At 45.9% G+C, this 19,843-nt stretch overlaps 1 protein-coding gene across 5 annotated transcripts in view; it reads right to left on the bottom strand.

Moving 5' to 3' along the window:
- SZT2 (SZT2 subunit of KICSTOR complex) overlaps nucleotides 1–19,843 on the bottom strand; it is a 60,855-nt gene that overhangs the window by 31,795 nt on the left and 9,217 nt on the right. For 2 of the 5 annotated variants that reach the window (XM_032160476.2, XM_032160477.2), the window contains exons 2-7: nucleotides 16,007–16,132; nucleotides 15,535–15,708; nucleotides 14,764–14,934; nucleotides 3,534–3,665; nucleotides 2,642–2,783; nucleotides 2,101–2,207 (exon numbers count right to left, since the gene is read on the bottom strand). In XM_032160476.2, the coding sequence (XP_032016367.1) occupies nucleotides 2,101–2,207; nucleotides 2,642–2,783; nucleotides 3,534–3,665; nucleotides 14,764–14,934; nucleotides 15,535–15,708; nucleotides 16,007–16,132 (852 nt within the window). The remainder of the gene's footprint in view (nucleotides 1–2,100; nucleotides 2,208–2,641; nucleotides 2,784–3,533; nucleotides 3,666–14,763; nucleotides 14,935–15,534; nucleotides 15,709–16,006; nucleotides 16,133–19,843) is intronic. The other 3 variants (XM_032160478.2, XM_032160479.2, XM_032160480.2) reach the window with 3 other exon arrangements.

Here is a 19,843-nt window from a genome sequence, read left to right as displayed (position 1 = left end):
TCAGACAACTTCATAAGCATCGCTCTCAAATCCCTGGCCCTCTTTACTCTCATCTGCTTCTTTGAAACCCCAACTAGGATGACAGCCTCTATTCTTGGCCAGTGGTGCCCAAACAGAGAAAACTGACAGTTGTGTGGGTTGGCACCACATCAAAACATATGACACCCAACTCAGCTAGTCCTTCAGGGCAGTCCTCAATACTGTTCCTTCTTCCCAATTCTGGCCTCTCTTCCTTACAGTACTCGGCTTCACCTTTTACTTCAGAGAGAAATCGGAGGCCCTTCGCAGACATCTTCACTTCTACTTTCTATTTTCAAAGAAAGAAACGACACTTCCCTGCTCCAAAAGAATCCCTCAATCTGTTTCTTAAGACAATGCCCTCCTGTCAATTTAGAGACTTTACTCCACCAGCCTCCCTTTTCCTTCCTTTATTTTCAAACTCTTCTTCACTACAGATCCTTAGAAACATGCTTAAGTCTCTAGCTTTAAAAAGAAAACAAAACACTCCTTTACCCTGTACTTCCCTTTGGTTACCATTCTCTCTCTTGCTCTGCTCTTGATCTCAACAGCCAAATTTCTTGTGTCAACACTTGTCCCTATTTCCTTCCTTCTATCCACTCTTCAATCCCCTCACCACCTCTTCACTAAAATGGCTCTGAAAAAGATCCCCGTGACCTCCTAATCACCAAATCCAAAGGGCACTTTTCATTCCTCATTTTACTTGATCTTTTTGTTACTTCTCACAGTGTAGTTACCATTGTGAGAGGCAGCAGAAAGATCAAGTAAAATTTTCTTCCAAAAATTCTGACTTCTCTGACACCACAATCTTCTGGTTCCTGGCTGATTCTTCATTCCTTGCTGGACCCTCTTCCTATGAAAGACCTTGAACACTGGTGTTCGCCAAAGTTCTTCCTGGACCCTCTTCTGTTCTCAATTGCCATCTGTATCCTGATAAATCTTAAATCTCTACCTCTCAAGCAGTGTTTGTCTCCTGAATATCAGGATCTGTGTATTCAACTGCTACCTGCTACAAATAGCAGCCATTTCTTAAGTGATTATGTACAATGCTACATACTTTAAATGCATCTCACCTCCCAGTGAGATAAGTACTTTTACAATCTCCATTTACAAATGAATCTGACCTAGAGGTGAAGTGATGTGCCCAATGTCACACAGTTAGTAAGTGCAGTCAGGATTTAGACCAGCATGCCTAACTCCAAAGGTGATGTTCTTAACTGTCTGTGTTGAACCACAGGCACCTCAAACACAACATACACAAACTTGCATTCATCATCTTATCCTCACTCTACCACAACTGCTTCTCTTCCTTTTGCTCTGCGGCTACCCAGTCATCACTGGAGTCAGAAACTTGGAGACACCTTTAAGCCCTCTTCTCTCTTATCTCCTACCCCCATCTTGCTAATCATGAAGTCAAGTTGACTCTGCCTCTTCATTTTTCTCAATCCTCTTACCCCTAATTTAAGCCCTGATCCTCTCACTGCAATGAGTAGCCTCCCCGACTTTCCCCCGTCCTTCACCCAGCAGCAAGAGTGACCTTTATAAAACATAAACCCAACTAATGACTTTCCTTCTATCTATCTGCATCACCCACAGAATTATGCTTAACCTCATTAATAAAGCAGAACCAGATTTTCATGTTCTGGCCTGTGCCTACCCCTTCAGCCTTGTTTCCCATAGCTTTTTACCTCCTTCCCTACAGTCCGTCAATCCAAATTAGCTGCAGTCCCTGACTATGCCTTTTCCCCTTTGGTTAAGCTAGTTTGAGCGGGGTTTTCTGACCCTTGCACTCAAAACAATAATGACTAATCTACAGGCGGAGGTGGGACTGGAAATGACTGTCAGATTTCAAATTCTGCATTCTTTTTGCTTAACAGCTATTTCCAAAATCCTAAGGAAAGAGGAAAAAAATGGGAGTCCTCTCCCACCATGCTACCTACCTTCTAGACATGACTCCTTCCCCCCATATAACTAAGTAATTGACTTTACCTGGCAAATCATTGCCTGTAAGAAAGTAATCAGCCATCCCAACTTTGTGTGAGATATTCCATTTCTCTCTTGTCCTTTCTAAAAAGTCCTCACCTGGACAAAGGAACAAGCCACAGTGCCACTGCGAAGCTGGTTCAGCAGCGTCTCACAGACAGCAACATCAGGTACACTGGTCACCCCATCAGTGATCACGATAATCCCTGGGGCAGGAAACACCAGATCAGACCTGGAGACACTGGCCAGACCAAAGTCACAGGGAGACGCCCAACTGACAGGGTCCTTAAGGGCTCAATGTCTTCCCACCAATGTGGGCAGTTTCATAAACTGTGAAGTTTTATAAACTTCAAACACCTTTCCTTCTCCCTTACCCTCCTGCTTCTTCCTCTTGAGTGCCAGATCATAACCTCCCCTAAGTGATATCCTTGGAGCTCTACTCCTTCTAGGGTCTCTCATGGTTGTCAGAGCCGAGGGTTCCTGATACACACTAATACAGACTTACATTTTGCAAACAAGGAAACAGATCCTCTTCCCTGGGGCCCACTGATTCCCTCGAACTGCTATCTTTGTTAGCAGTCAGCCCCACCCTTCCTGTATGCCTTGCTTCCCCAGTCCCACCAATATTCCTTCTACTGACCTGCACTAGAGTTTGAGGGTAGTAACTGCAGCGCCAAGATGCCCTGACGAATCATACTGACCAGCCCCAGATCAGCTGTCACCATGGAGACGCCTACCTTCCGGCCCAGTAGGTCCCCTGAGTCTGGGGACTGGTCTTCTGCCTGCCCCAAGTTACAGAAAAGACAGAATGGGGCAGATGGCATTGCTGCCCCATCCATAGCAAAGCCAGAATTTACAGCCCAGCACTTCTCAGGCCAGACAGGCCGAATCCTGTGAGAACCTCAATTCCCCTACTATGCGGCTGAGTCTTGACTGTGCTCCCTCCCTGTGTGTGCTCAGATACTGAACCTCAGAGGTGAAGGGAGTTCGGCACCAGGTGAAGCTTCAGACTGTACTGAAGTAGGGCTTCTCCATCTTTTGCCAAGAAGGGCCCCTTTCCACATTTTTCCATCACTGTTACGAAATATTTTATACCTCAATCAAATTACATGACTAGTCATCAGGCACACAGAACTGCCATTTGCCTGGTTACTTCTGGGGTACCCAAAGGGATGAGACAGGGAAGTCTAGTGGGCCCAGACAGCTTTATCCATGATTGTACAAAATGCTACCTAGAGGTCAGAGCCACGCACAATCACCTTTTCAGATCCACTGGAGGAGAAGATCTGGGGCTAAAAAAAAAATGCAAACAAATGGATTTCACATTTTCTCCCTGAAAGAATCTGTGTTTTGGGGAGTATATCTGAGTCCTGCTCCAACAGGGAGCGTGTCATGAGCATGCCTATCCTTGTCTCACTTTGCCCCAGTTCTTAGCCCTTTTTTGCCCTATTTGGACTATTCCTCCTCTCTGCCCTCTGTCCTTAGCTGCTCCTCTTTCTAAGTTGCCTCTGCCCACTTTCTCTCTTACATACCTGGCTCTGGGGATCGTACTGCTGCTGCAGCATGGTGGCCACCTTATCCTCAAAGAGGCAGAGCTGCTCATATATCTGCTGCAGGAACACCTCCCGCTGGGAAGGGTCCAAGAGGCAGCCCTGTACCAGCACCTAAGAAGCACAAGGGAAAGACTGAGACAGGATGGTCAGGGTGGCACAGACCACTACACTTCTGCTCTGTTTATTCTCCATAGCTCCATCTAGGCGATCCTGACTTCCTACCCAACCAGGGTCTTAAGGTATGACTCCACAGCCAATTTCCCCCTTATCCAATCTCCATCAGTCCTCAGCCCAGGTCCCCAGTCATTAGTCATCTTTATCTGGGGTCACAACTTCCCTCTGCTTAGGGTCCTCCACACTGGGCTTCCCCAGCCCCCCACATGGGGGCACCATAAGATCTTCTATTAATAGCTTCTTCTACCTTGGCCTACAGGATGTCTTATGAGCTGCCCCTCCTCAGCCTGGCAAAGCCCTTTTTATTCTCATACTTTTTAATGCTTTTTTATTTCTAAGCATACTGACCAGCCCAAGATCAGCTGTCACCATGGAGACTCCTACCTTCTGTACACACAGAGACTATTCTGGACCTTTTCGATTTTACAAAAATTAGCTGGGCATAGTGGTGGGCACCTGTAATCCCAGCTACTCGGGAGGCTGAGGCAAGAGAATTGCTTAACCGGGACCTGGAAGGCGGAGGTTGCAGTGAGCAGAGATCACACCACTCCAGCCTGGGCTACAGAGCGAGACTGTATAAAAAAAAATTTTTTTAATAAATTTTTGTGGGTACATAGAAGGTGTATATATTTATGGAGCACATGAGATATTTTGATACAGGAATACAATGTGTAACAATTACATCATGGTAAATGGGGTATCCACCACTTCAAGTTTTTTTGTTTGTTTTTTGAGACAGAGCCTTGCTCTGTCGCCCAGGCTAGAGTGCAGGTGCGATCTTAGCTCACTGCAACCTTCGCCTCCCCGGTTCAAGCGATTCTTGTGCTCAGCCTTTCTCAGCTGGGATTACAGGCATGGGCCACCACACCCAGCTAATTTTTGTATTTTTAGTAGAGACGGGGTTTCACCATGTTGGCCAGGCTGGTCTCAAACTCCTGGCCTCAAGTGATCCACCCACCTCAGCCTCCCAAAGTGCTGCGATTACAGGCATGAGTCACCATGCCTAGCCCACCTTAGGCATTTATCCTATTTTTTGTGTTACAAATAATCCAATTTTACTCTTTTAGTTATTTTTAAATGTACAATAAATTACTGTTGACTGTAGTCAGTCTACTGTGCTATCAAGTACTAGATCTTATTCATTCTTTCTAACTCTATTTTCGTACCCATTAATCATCTCCCCTTCCACCTCCCCCAACTACCCTTCCCAGCCTTTGGTAACCATCGTTCTACTCTCCATCTTCATTAGTTCAATTGTTTTAATTTTTAGCTCTCACAAATAAGTAACATGCCAAGTTTGTCTTTCTGTGCCTGGCTTATTTCACTTAACATAATGTCCTCCAGTTCCATCCATGTCGTTGCAAATGACAGGATCTCATTCTTTTTTATGGCTGAATAGTATTCCATTGTGTGTATGTACCACATTTTCTTTATCCATTCATCTGTCAATGAACACTTAGGCTGCTTCCAGATCTTGTCTATTGTGAATAGTGCTGTAATAAACACGGGAGTGCAGGTATCTCTTCCATATACTGATTTCCTTTCTTTTGGGTATATACCTAGGAGTGAGGATTGCTAGATCATATGGTAGCTCTATTTTCAGTTTTGTTTTGTTTTGTTTTTTGTTTGAGATGGAGTCTCGCTCTGTAACCCAGGCTGGAGTGCAGTGGCACTATCTCGACTCACTGCAATCTCCACCTCCCAGATTCAAGCAATTCTCTGCCTTAGGCTCCCGAGTAGCTGGGATTACAGGCATCCGCCACCACGCCCAGCTAATTTTTGTATTTTTAGTAGAGACAAGGTTTCACCATGTTGGCCAGGCTGGTCTCAAACTCCTGACCTTGTGATCCACCCACCTCGGCCTCCCAAAGTGCTGGGATTAAAGGTGTGAGCCACCGAGCCCAGCCTATTTTGTTTTTTGAGGAACCTCCAAACTGTTCCTCATAGTGGTTGTACTAATTTACATTTCTACCAAGAGTGCACAAGGTTACCTTTTCTCCACATCCTCACCAGCATTTGTTATTGCTTGACTTTTGGATAAAAACCATTTTAACTAGGGTGAAAGGATATCTCATTGTAGTTTTCATTTGCATTTCTCTGATGATCAATGATGTTGAACACTTTTTCATATACCTGTTTGCCATATGTACGCCTTCTTTTGAGAAATGTCTATTGAGATCTTTTTTAAGAAATAAAAAAAATCCCATTTTAAAATCAGATTATTAGATTTTTTTTTCTTACAGAGTTGTTTGAGCTCCTTATATATTCTGGTAATTAATCCCTTGTCAGATGGGTGGTTTGCAAATATTTTCTCCCATTCTGTGGTTGTTTCCTCATTTGTTGATTGTTTCCTTTGCTATACAGAAGCTTTTTAACTTGATGTGATCCTATTTGTCCATTTTTGCTTTGCATGCTTGTGCTTGTGGGGTATTATCAAGAAATCTTTGAGCCAAGCACAGTGGTTCACATCTGTAATCCCAGCACTTTGGGAGGCCAAGGTGGGAAGATCGCTTGAGCCCAGGAGCTAGAGACCAGCTTGATAGAGACCTCATCTCCACAAAAAAAACCTAAAAATTAGCTAAGTGTGGTGAAATGCACCTGTGGTCTCAACTACTCAGGAGTCTGAGGGAGGAGAATCACTTGAGCCCAAGAGATCAAGGCTGCAGTGAGCTGTGTTCACACCACTGCACTCCAGCCCAGACAACACAGCGAGACCTTCCATGGAGAACACAGCCAGTACCAGAGTTTATGCAGAGGGTGGGTGAAGCTGTTGATCTCTTTACAATCTGCACAGCCTATTGTGGGTATTTCTGGGCAGGCAGTTCCTTTGCCTGTTTCAGGAGAGGTTTACTGATTTGGGGCTTATATGCCAGGTCTTTGGTTTGGGTCTCATTTTAAGGGTTGTTTGGGGGCTGGGTGGTTGGCCTTACATGGGAAGCGGATAGACAGTGGATGAAGTTGCCAGGTGCGGTGGCTCACTCCTGTAATCCCGGCACTTTGGGAGGCTGAGGCGGGCAAATCATGAGGTCAAGAGTTCGAGACCAGCCTGGCCAACATGGTAAAACCCCGTCTCTACTTAAAATACAAAACATTAGCTGGGCATAGTGACAGGTGCCTGTAATCCCAGGTACTCGGGAGGCTGAGGCAGGAGAATTGCTTGAACCCGGGAGGCGGAGGTTGCAATGAACCAAGATCATGCCACTGCATTCCACCCCAGACGACAGTGAGACTCTGTCTCAAAAAAAAAAAAAAAAAAAAAAAAAGATAGTGGATGAGCTTTTCTGCTCTATCTTGTGGGCAGGTGATTTTGCTTTTGTTTTTGTTTTTCATTCTTCCCCCTCCACAGGCCAAAGTCATTTCACTTGGTTTCCACTGTGTGGACAGTGCTGGAGCTCAGCACTTGATGGGGCTGGGTGAGCCCTAGGTTGCAGACATGGCAAAGCAGAGAAACTGTTCTTCTGGTTCCTGCCCAATCTCAAAGGGGCTAAAGCCCTTCCCAGGGAGGAGGGTATTCAGGAGCCAGACTTTTGGAGAGGAGGCAGTTTCCAGTCTGCTGGGTGACTGTCATTCTGCATGTGTTCCCTGAGCTGGAAAGGGCTGGAAGCTTTACGTATGAACCATGGAGAAGTAGTCATCACCCCTGCCATGGGTAGAGGGGATCCTAACTGGGCCCCCTGGGTTAGGCTAGAACCAACACTGCCAGCTGCCCCCTCTGGCCTGCTGGCAATGCCACAGGTGCCCAAGAAGATGGGAGATACCTGTGCCAGAAGCCAACCTGGTCTTCCCAAGGGGCAGTGCCCCCCATGAAGACAGAAGTGAGAGAATAAAGTTCCCTGTAGATCCTCTACTTTTGGGTTGTGTTTTTCTTTTTTTTTTTTTTGAGACAGAGTCTTGCTCTGTCACCCAGGCTGGAGGGCAGTGGCGCGATCTCGGCTCACTGCAAGCTCCGCCTCCCGGGTTCACGCCATTCTCCTGCCTCAGCCTCTCCGAGTAGCTGGGACTACAGGCACCCACCACCACGTCCGGCTAATTTTTTGTATTTTTAGTAGAGACGGGGTTTCACCGTGGTCTCGATCTCCTGACCTCGTGATCCGCCTGCCTCGGCCTCCCAAAGTGCTGGGATTACAAGCGTGAGCCACCGCACCCGGCCTGGGTTGTGTTTTTCAAATGTTGACGTTTCAGAGGGGACCCTACAGAAGCCCAGCTGGCTTCCCCCAAGGACTCCCCCTTTGCTGGGAGTGGATTTCCACATGTGCCTTTGATTTCATATAGATCAGGCTTTACAGTCACCAATTCAGCTGCCAGAGTCCCTGGACTGGGGGTTGGCGTTTTCTACAGAAGAGGAATGGCCTCCCTCACCCTGCTCCCCACCCAGGCAGGGCAGCACAGGATCCAGCAACTCAGTGCTATCAAGATCCCCCCAACCCCCAAAATACCCCACCTCAGAGGCCTTGCCTGAGCATCCTCAAGCCCACCTGTTCCTCGCCATACACTGATGCCTGGCAGCTACGGCAAACGACTCATGTTCTTTTTCAAAGGCCTGTAGTGAGATGATTTTGTTTCCTTTGTTTTGTGAGTTTGTTTAAAATTGAAATTAGTTATTTCCTTCTGCTGAACAGTATTAAATAGAGCAGGATATTGAGTTAATCTGCTAGATTAGACACAGAAAAGAAATCTTTGCCCAGTCCAGTGTCATGGAGCGTTTCTCCAATGCTTTCTTTTAGTAGTTTCAGTTTGAGGTCTTAGATTTAAGCCTTTTTTTTTTTTTTTTTTTGAGACAGAGTCTTACTCTGTCGGTCAGGCTGGAGTGCAGTGGCATGATCTCGGCTCACTGCAACCTCTGTTGCCCGAGTTCAAGCGATTCTCCTGCCTCAGCCTCCCGAGTAGCTGAGATTACAGGCATCTGCCACTGCAACCCAGCTAATTTTTTTTGTAGTTTTTTAGTAGAGATGGGGTTTCACCATCTTGGCCAGGCTGTCTTGAACTCATGACCTCATGATCCACCCGCCTCGGCCTCCCAAAGTGCTGGGATTACAGGTGTGAGCCACTGCGCCCGGCCAGATTTAAGTCTTTAATCCATTTTGATTTGATTTTTGTGAGATAGGAATCTAGTTTCATTCTTCTGCATATGAATATCCAGTCTTCCCAGAACCATTTATTGAAGAAACTGTTCTCTCCCCAATGTATGTTCTTGGCATCTTTGTCAAAAATGAGTTCATTGTAGATATATGGCTTCTGGGTTCTCTATTCTGTTCCACTGGTCTATGTGTCTGTTTTTATGCCAGTACCATGCTGTTTTTGGTTACTACAGCTTTGTAGTATAATTTGAAGTCAGGTAATGTGATTCCTCTAGTTTTGTTTGTTTTGCTCAGAATAGCTTTGGCTATTCTGGGTCTTTTGTGGTTCCATATAAATTTTAGGATTGTTTTCTCTATTTCTATGAAGAATGTCATTGGTATTTTGATAGGAATTGTACTGAATCTGTAGACTGCTTTAGGCAGTGTGGGCATTTTAACAATACTGATTCTTCCAATCCATGAACATGGAATATCGTTCCAATTTCTGGAGTCCACTTCAATTTCTCTCATTGACGTTTTATAGTTTTCATTGTAGAGATCTTTCACTTCTTTGGTTAAGTTAATTCCTAGGTATTTTATTTTAAACTATTGTAAATGGGATTACTTTCTTGATTTCTTCTTCACATTGTCTGCTGCTGGCATATAGAAATGCTACTGATTTTCTGTATGTTGATTTTGTATCTTGCAACTTTATTGAATTTATCAGTTCTAATTTTGGTGGAACCATTAGGTTTTTCCAGATAAAAGATCATATCATCTGCAAACAAGGATAATTTGACTTCTTCTTTTCCAGTTTGGATGCCCTTTCTTTCTTTCTCTTGTTTGACTATTCTAGGTAGAACTTCCCTTTTCTCTCTTTTACGCTCAAATTCCTCTCCTTATCCCCCTAATGAACGCTCCTTCCTTCCCTTTACCCTCAGCAGATAACTCCTGCCCTGTGCCCTCTTCAAAGAGAAAGGAAGTCAGTCAATAGGAACGCCCTGCTTACCCCAAACTGGAGGGTACACTACTCTCTAACTCTCTGAAAGCACCCCAAAGTCTACTGAATGTTTACATCTGTGTCTTGTTCTTCCTTCGAGGTGCTGAAGAAAGGATTCCTCTTCCTCCTCTTTTTCCCTGTAGCTAATCTGTCCATCTAATCTTGAGCCTTTTGTCTCTCTAATGTCTTCATTCTTTCTCCATGGGCTCCTTTTCTTCTACTTCAAACATAAGTGTCCCCATCCTAAAATTGTATATAGACCCAGCAGTCCCTGCAGTGGCCCTCAGGATCTCACCCCATCACACTCGTACAACCTGCCCCACATGCCCACTTCTCCCGGACCCTGACCCCATGGAACAACTACTTTTTTACTCCCTGTTCCCAGCCGGGTAAGTGGGTGGGGCGAGCCAGAAGAGGGAAAGTGGGACATTGTCTCACTCTACAGGCCCATGGGAAGGAAAATGAGCAGAAGTGGAGCCATAAAAAGGTGAGAAAGATGTTCCTATTCATATTGTTTAGAATAATGAAAATTGGGACAACTCAAGTGGCCAAGAAGGGGCTGGCTAAACATATGGTAACATATGATGAAACAGTAAGTTAACAGGACATTAAAAATCACATTTTCAAAGAATATTTAGTGACACAGAAGATTGCCCATACTATATGTTAAAAAAAAAAAGCAGGACAGGCTAGGCACAGCAGCTCGTGCCTGTAATCCCAGTACTTTGGGAGGCTGAGGTGGATCACTTGAAGCCAAGAGTTTGAGACCAGCCTGGAGAACATAACAAGATCCTGTCTCTACAAAAAAATTTTAAACAATTAGTCAGGTGTGGTGGCACGCACCTGTAGTCCTAGCTACCTGGGAGGCTGAGGTGGGAGATCACTTAAGCCCAGAAGTTGAAGGTTACACTGAGCTATGATCATGCCTCTGCACTCCAGCCTGGGCGACAGAGTGAGACCCTGTCTCTTAAACAAAACAAAAAACAGGACATAAAATCATGTGTCTAGAATGAGCCTCTTGATTCTCCCTTTCTCTTTGGGTAAAGAGATGGAGGTGAGGGAGGATAAAGACACACAAAATTAGAAGAAAGTTCCATAAAATGTTGGAATTTAAGCCAGGCACGGTGGCTCACGCCTGTAATCCCAGCACTTTGGGAGGCTGAGGCGGGCGGATCACAAGGTCAGGAGATCGAGACCATCCTGGCCAACACGGTGAAACCCTGACTCTACTAAAAATACAAAAAATTAGCCGGGCGTGGTGGTGGGCGCCTGTAGTCTCAGCTACTCGGGAGGCTGAGGCAGGAGAATCGCTTGAACCCAGGAGGTGGAGGTTGCAGTGAACCCAGATTGCACCACTGCACTCCAGCCTGGGTAACAGAGCGAGATTCTGTCTCAAAAAAAAAAAAAAAAAGGTCAGAATTTAATACGATACCCAGAAACAACTACTGTTGCTTGCACAACTCCTGTTGTTTCTGGGTATTGTATTATAGATGGGTTTTGTTTTTTTCTTTATATTTTAATGTATTTTTCAAATCTTCGTGGACATGTATTATATATGTGAATTAACTTTTTTCTTTTGAGACAGGGTCTCACTCTGTGGCCCAGGCTAGTCTCAAACTCCTGGCCTCAAATAATTCTTTCACCTCAGCCTCCCAAGTAGCTGGGATTACAGGCACGCACTGCTGTGCTGTGATTTAACAGGATATATCTTGGTTTTTTTTTGGAGACAGAGTCTCACTCTGTTGCTCAGGTTGGAGTACAGTGGTGTGATCTTGGCTCATGGCAACCTCTGCCTCCCAGGTTCAAGCAATTTTCATGACTCGGCCTCCCAAGCAGCGGGGATTACAGATATGCACCACCACGCCCAGCTAATTTTTTGTTGTTGTTGTATTTTTAGTAGACAGGGTTTCGCCACATTGGCCAGGCTGGTCCCAAACGCTTGGCCTCATGTGATCAACCTGCCTTGGCTTCCCAAAGTGCTAGGATTACAGGCATGAGCCACTGCGCCCAGCCAGGATACATTTTGAGGGAGCCACAGAGAAAACGAAAAGGCTGGCTCAGGGCGGCCAAGTGGCCCTGGGGCTTTAACTGATGAAATCCTCTCCTTCCCTATAACTGCTGTCCTTATGCAGGCCTCCTCCTCTCTCCCATGCTACAATAATCCTCGTCAATTCTCCCATCCAGACTTTGTCCCAAATCCATCCTCCATATTAGCCACAAAATACTGTGATCTTCCCAATGTACATATGTGATCCTGTTACTGTCCGTTTAAAGTTTTCAATAATTCTCCACTACCTATGGCTAATTATTTTAATAGCTAATATTTGCACATTTTGTATGTGGCAAGCACAGTTCTAAGTGCTTGACATGTATTAATTCAATCACCATATGATATAGGCAATGTTAATATCCCCTTTGGAAAAAGGACACAGATGCACAGAAAGGTTAAGTAACTTGCTCAAGGACATACAACCAGTAAGTGGTACAGCTAGGAAGCAAACACAGGCAATGTGATTCCAGATCCAGTGCTCTTATCCTCCACACTGAACTCCCCCACAGAATAAAGCACAAAGTCCTTAGCGTCACATTCATGGCCTTTCATAACCAGCTCCCACTTATGTCTACAGTCTCCTCTTTACCATCCCTTTCCACATTCAAATTTTACTCTGTTGACACTGAATAATATGTAGTTCCCTAAAACACCTGTGATTGAGAGTACAGGTTCATAGTACCACGTATTTGCTTTTGCTGGTCCCTCTGTCAGAAAAGTCCACTTCCCCTTCTTTGAATGGTTAACCTCAATTCTTTCTTCAAAACTCAGTTCAAATGCTGCTTTGGGCCAGGCACAGTAGCTCATGCCTGTAATCCCAGCACTCTGGGAGGCTGAGGCAGGTGGATCACTTGAGGTCAGAAGTTCAAGGCCAGCCTGGCCAACATGGTGAAACCCTGTCTCTACCAAAAAAAAAAAAAAAAAAAAATACAAAAATTAGCCGGGTGTGGTGGTGGGCTCCTGTAATCCCAGCTACTTGAAAGGCAGAGGCAGGAGAATCACTTGAACCCAGGAGGTGGAGGGTGCAGTGAGCCGAGGTTGCACCACTGCATTCTAGCCCAGGCAACACAGCAAGACTCTGTCTCAAAAACATGAAAAACAAATGCTGCTTTGTCCGAAAGACTTCTCTGTTGTGGCCCCATGCTTGGTTCGGTGCTCCCTCTTAGTGCTCCCATAGCACCTGAGTCATCTTATCGGTGTCCTTATCACATTCAACTACAATTACCTCCCTTTAATATCTATCTCCCCCACTAAAATCTCAACTCTTCCCATCAGGAGAAAGACAGGGTCTGATTCATCTGTGTCTTCAGGACCTGCTCAGGCCTGGTATAGATCAGGCTTCATTAAGTGTTTGCCAACGTGAACCAAGTTTTGAGTGATTACCTAACATCCATGCTCTCCCTGCCTTGGCTATCAGTGCCTGCAAAACCTGGCCCGCATCTGGGGATGCAGCCCACAACTGATAGTCCTAACGGCTATACTAGGAAAGCACTTTTTTTTTTTTGAGACGGAGTCTTGCTCTTTCGCCCAGGCTGGAGTGCAGTGGCGCAATCTCGGCTCACTGCAAGCTCCGCCTCCCGGGTTCACGCCATTCTCCTGCCTCAGCCTCTCCGAGTAGCTGGGACTACAGGCGCCCGCCACCACGCCCGGCTAATTTTTTGTATTTTTTTAGTAGAGACGGGGTTTCACCGTGGTCTCGATCTCCTGACCTTGTGACCCACCTGCCTCGGCCTCCCAAAGTGCTGGGATTACAAGCGTGAGCCACTGCGCCCGGCCAGGAAAGCACTTTAAACTAGGGCAGAGGGCTGGCAATCCCTGCCCTGGGATCCAGGTATGCACCAATTTTGTTGCTGTATGTTTCAGACCCTTAGATCATGTTCCCAATATCTTATCTCTCAAATCCAGTTTGATAGCTAAGGTGACAATGCAGCCATCAGGGACAGTTTCAGGGAAAGCCTTTACCAATGAGTTAAGGGTAGTTAAAAGCAGATGAGGGGAAACTGGGTCAATGCTTATCTAAGTCAAAAACAGATATTCCAGTAACAGACTTGGCCATTCTCCAAAAGGAGTGTCTTGTGATAGCCTCCTTGAATGCTGGATAAGCCCTGTAATTATCTGTGTGGTCAGCATTATACCCAACAGTTCACATGGCCCTCAAAAAAAAATGACCCACGCTGGGCACAGTGGCTCACGCTTATAATCCTAGCACTCTGGGAGGCCGAGGCGGGCAGATCACCTGAGGTCGGGAGTTCAAGACCAACCTGGCCAACACAGCGAAACCCCATCTCTACTAAAATAAATAAATAAATAAGCTGGGCCTGGTGGTGAGTGCCTATAATCCCAGCTACTCAGGAGGCTGAGGCAGGAAAATCGCTTGAACCCAGGAGGCGGAGGTTGCAGTGAGCCGAGACTGTGCCATTGCACTCCAGCCTGGGCGAAAAGAGCGAAACTCCATCTCAAAAAACAAAAACAAAACAACAAAAAACGACACTCCTCTATCGTTGAAACCAATTTCTGGGTTATTTGCTGTCTTTCAAAATCACAAAACCAATCCAAAAGACCATCTCCTGAGGGTACTAGCCGGAGCCAGCACATCAGGAAACCATCCAATAGAACTAAAGGAGAAGAGGGGAATGGAGAAAACAGACATCCAGTGGCCAGAACCAAAGAGATTTACAGGAGCGGTGAAAAAGGCAGTTGTCCAATCAACACCAACTGACCCGAAGTCTATAGGAAAGCCCTTTAAGTCCAGAGGAACTGGTTCTTCTCAAGGGCAGAGAGACTCATGAGGATGACTAGAAAACAGGTTCAAGAAGCCAGCAGAGCTCAGGACTTTGGGGACAAACAGCAGAGACAGGATAAGGACTTGGTCAGAGGACTAACAGAAATTTGGTCTGAGGGTACAAACTTGGAGAGATGATGCAATACCTGGTGGGACTGCAGTCCAATGATGGAGGAGTAGGCCTGGATAGTTACGTAGATCTCAGGCTGGAAGTCGATGCAAGATCCAGGCACCCGGAAGGGCCGAAGCAGCCCGCCTAGGCAGCGGGACAAGGCATGGAAAACTTCATCAAACAAGATCTCCCCTGTGGAATCATCCTGCGGGCAGAGAAAGAACACTCAAGGGGGTCCAAAGGCAGCCCTAACCAGAAGGCAGAAACATGCAGCTTCCATGGGTCAGTAGGACACTTATGGCTGATCGCACATCCAAATACAGTGCCACACACGGAACAGTTTCTGGGGTGTTTTTTGGAAACAAAAACAACAAAACCAGGGTCTTGCTTTGTTGCCCATGCCAGAGCGCAGTGGCCTGATCCCAGCTCACTGTAGCCTCGACCTCCCGGGCTCAAGCAATCCTCCCACCTCAGCCTCTTGAGTGGCTAGGACAGGTGCATGACAGCATGCCTGGCTAATTTTTGTATTTTTTATAGAGAGGGAGTTTTGCCATGTGGCCCAGGCTAGTCTCGAACTCCTGAGCTTGAGCAATCAGCCCGCCTCGGCTTCCCAAAGCACTGGGATTGCGGGCATGAGCCACCACAGCTGGCCCAGTTCTGTTTTTAAACACCCACCATTCCTTTATGAGCCTGTCTTCTCTCCAAAATGGTAGGCTGGGACCATTTTTCACTTCCCCACAGGCCTCTCCCTCTCCTCACACCCCACCCCATCCTTTCTTCCTACAGTCTCCCTTCAATCCTTTACCACAATGCCAGTAGATGGGCTAAGGTCCAGCTCAATGACAAACCGATACTGCCAAGCCAGGAAGGTGACCCGGGTGGAAGGTACAATGAGGAATGGCCTTGGGACCATTGGTTCATCTGGCTGCCACCCAGGGGGCAGGACACTGAGGACTTCCAATTCCTGTTCAGACTGAAGCTGAAAATTAGGATGGAAAGAAAAGGAAAGGATCAGGGAAGTACCCCTTTCTTCCCAGGACCTGCCTTCTATATCCCAAATGACACATCATTGGCTCTACCTCCCTCAATCTAACCGTATACTCTTCCTCTCACTCTCTGGAAAAATTATTTTTTAAAATTTCCATCATCTTGTAGGCAGTCCCTTGCCCTAACCAGACTTAAGAGTTAGTCTCCCTCCCTATCTGTCTCTAGCACTCTCCTAAAAAACAGATCCTTCTGGGCTGGCCCCTCACATCTTTTGTGTGTCTAGGCCTCACCAGCATCTCCTGGGGTGTGGCCTGCACAGTTTGGTGCAGATGACTGAGGAACCAAGCCAGGCGAACATTTCGGGAGATTCGATAATCCTTTTTCATTAACAGGAACACCTGCCCAGCTTCTTCCACCTGGGAACAAAGAGACATTAATACATCTTTAAAAAATGGCACCGAGTACCTGGAACACACAGATCACTGTGCAAATAATTTGCCCAAGGAACTCACCATCTGTGAGAGGGAAAGCAGCAGAAGTGAAAAGTTTACCCCAACCTCCATGCAAGGTGTTCCCAGGGAGTCAATTCTCAACTCTCTGTTCCTGTTTGCCCGATACAGACCTCCATATAGACGAAGTGACCTTTCCATATTGTTTCCACAAAGTTTATGTGAGTTTCACCTATAAACTGTAAGCTTTTGAGGGCAGGGGCTGTGTCTGATTCTATTTTTGTGCCCCTGTGCTTGGCAAATTGCTACAAACAAAGCAAATACCAGGACAAGTCCCTAATACATTACATGAATGCCAGTCAGTTACTCCTAACAAGTCTTGACAACAGCAGGCACTGAAGAAATTTTCACCGAAGGAATAGCAAGCCTTCCGAATACCTCAAAATCAAACCTCTGTTGGGTCATAGTCCCCACCCCCACACTTCTCAGTTGTCGGCCCTCTAGTTCTTGCCTCCACTGCCTCATAGGTGGCCACTTCAACAATGCTCTAACAAGCATCGGTTCCCTTGCCCATGTCCTTGTCCTTCCACTACACATGTCCTGTCAAATCTTATCTGGGGATGAATCTGACATTTTCCCTTATCCAGACATATACTATGTATGGCAGCTGCACTTGGACAGAAAGAAACTTGTCGCCTTGCCAGCAGTGCCCACTCTAGCAGGCCTTTACCAGTCCTCTGAATTCTCCTGGCCAGCAGCCTTTCCTGTTCCCCACAGGAGGTTTTCCAATCTCTCAATACCCTCCCAGCAGATAAACTTGCCCACAGTTCACCAAGGAAATAAAGGTCAATTGGTCTGAACTCCCCAATGTCTCTTCCTGATTAATCCTTATCTGTCACATTCCTTACTCCCTTTCTCTTGTCTGTCCTACACAAATGGCAAATTTCTCCTGTGTCCCTGATTAATGAGGGGAAGAACACCAGGCGGCAAGAACTGAAGAGCAAGTAGTAGAGGAGAAACGAACAGAAGTTAATAACTGCCTGTTGAGAAACATGATGTTGAAAGAAAGTGAAGAATTATTTTTTCCAAAATGGGGAAATATGCACGGAGAGAAGACTGAAAAAGCCCTGGAAAAGCAATAATGAAGAGTTTCTAACGTTAAAGTGTGGAGAACAGACACGATGGCTGTGAAGTTGTAGTCTTTCTTCTGCTCCAAGACAGAAGGAAAGGGTAAAAAGATACAGAAAGAAGTACTGGAAAGTGATAAGGATGATAGCAGAAGGCAAGAAGGAGGAACTCACATTTATTGAGCATCTAAAATATATGCAAAAGTACTATGTAAAAGAAAAAAAAAAGGGCAGGGTGCAGTGGCTCATGCCTGTAATCCCAGCACTTTGGGAGGCCGAGGTGGGTGGATCACCTGAGGTCAGGAGTTCGAGACCAGCCTGGCCAACATGGTGAAACCCCGTCTCTACTAAAAATACAAAAATTAGCTAGGCGTGGTGGCAGGTGCCTGTAATCCCAGCTACTTGGGAGGCTGAGGCAGGAGAATCGCTTGAACCCAGGAGGCGGAGGTTGCAGTGAGCCGAGATCATGCCACTGCACTCCAGCCTGGGTGACAGAGTGAGACTCCATCTCAAAAAAATAAAATAAAATAAAAAGTAAGAAAAAAAAAGTACTCTGTAGAGGCCAAGTTCAAGAATTTCAGTTTCAGAAAGTCTGGGTTTGAATCCCAATTCAGCCACTTATTAGCTTTGAGACAGTGGAAAGGTTGTATCACCTCTTTAAGTTTCAGTGTCCTCCTTTGTAAAATAGAGACAATTCTAATACCAGTCTAAAGTGCTGTTCTGTGGATCAAGGAATATCATGCATATGAAGTGCTCAGCACAATGCCTGGTAAGAGTAAAAATTAACAATAACAGCTGGGCATAACGGTTCAAGCCTATAACCCCAACACTTTGGGAGATTGAGGTGGGCAGACCCTTTGCACCTAGGAGTTCAAGACCAGCCTGGGCAACGCGATGAAACCTCAACTCTACTACAAAACACACAAAAATTAGCCGGGCGTAGTGGCTCGTGCCTATAGTCCCAGCTACTCTGGAAGCTGAGATGGGAAGATCACCTGAGCCCAGGAGGTCGAGACTGTAGTGAGCCATGATGGCACCATGGCACTCCAGCCTGAGCAACAGAGCGAGACCCTGTCCAAAAAAAAAGTTAACTATTTATTATAGTTAACTATTACAACACTATACTAGGTTCTTTTTTTTTTTTTTTTTTTTTTTTGAGATGGAGTTTTGCTTTTGTTGCCCAGGCTGGAGTGCAGTGGCACGATCTTGACTCACTGCAACCTCCGCCTGCTGGGTTCAAGTGATTCTCCTGCCTGAGCCTCCCGAGTAGCTGGGATTACAGGCATCCGCCAACAAGAGCGGCTAATTTTTGTATTTTTAGTAAAGACTGTGTTTCACCATGTTGGCCAGGCTGGTCTGGAACTCCTGACCTCGGGTGATTCACTCGCCTTGGCCTCCCGAAGTGCTGGAATTACAGGCGTGAGCCACCACGCCCGGCCTATACTAAGTTTTTACATAAGTAAGCTCATTCAGTATTCACAACAAAACATTTAACGGAGAAAACAGAGGTCCAAAAAGTTAAGTGATTCAACGTAAGTAGTAAGTATAGGCTCAGAAGTCAAACCAAGGCCTGGTGAGCTGCAAAAGCCCATCTACTGAGAGTGACAAATGGATAAAACTGAGGGCTTATGAGCAGAAGAGATTTTAAGTCACGAAAAGGAGCACAATGGGGGTAATGAGCAGAAAGGATGTTTTGACATAATCAGAAAGATAAAAAGAGAATTTAAATATCAATATGTTGCGATTGCGTATTATATTCTCTCTGTAACATCTAAAATCACATCTTGCGGCTAGGCACTGTGACTCAGACTTGTAATCTCAGCACTTTGGGAGGCCAAAGCGGGCAAATCACTTAAGCCCAGGAGTTTGAGAACAGCCTGGGCAACATGGTGAAAGCCCATCTCTAAAAAAAAATATATAAAAATTAGCTCGGCATGGTGGTGAGCACCTGTAGTCCTAGCTACTTGGGAGATTGAGGTGGGAGGATCGCTTAAGTCTGGGAGGTTGAGGCTGCAATGAGCTATGATCACACCACTGCACTCCGGCCTGGGCAAAAGAGCAATATTCTGTCTCAAAAAATAAGTAAAAATAATAATAAAATGAAATTACATCTTGGGAGATACTACTCTCTACTACACTGCTTTCCAATACAGTGTTGAGATAGGCCCTGGCTAGGATTTTGGATTCATCGTTTGAGTGAGTTTAAGCTACTAAAGGGATTCCACAAGACAGTAACATTATATCTGCATTAAAAAAAATTCCCTCTGGTGGCCGGGCGCCGTGGCTCATGCCTGTAATCCCAGCACTTTGGGAGGCCAAGGCAGGCGGTTCACGAGGTCAGTAGATCGAGACCATCCTGGCTAACACAGTGAAACCCCCTCTCTACTAAAAATACAAAAAATTAGCTGGGCGTGGTGGCGGGTGCCTGTAGTCCCAGCTACTCAGGAGGCTGAGGCAGCAGAATGGCGTGAACCCAGGAGGCGGAGCTTGCAGTGAGCTGAGACCACGCCACCGCACTCCAGCCTAGCGAGACTCCGTCTCAAAAAAAAAA

This window comes from Hylobates moloch, unplaced genomic scaffold (assembly GCF_009828535.3).
Source record: "Hylobates moloch isolate HMO894 unplaced genomic scaffold, HMol_V3 SCAFFOLD_8, whole genome shotgun sequence".
NCBI classification, from domain to species: Eukaryota; Metazoa; Chordata; class Mammalia; order Primates; family Hylobatidae; genus Hylobates; species Hylobates moloch.
Note: the sequence above shows the minus strand (reverse complement) of the source record. Positions and strands in the feature narration are given on the sequence as shown.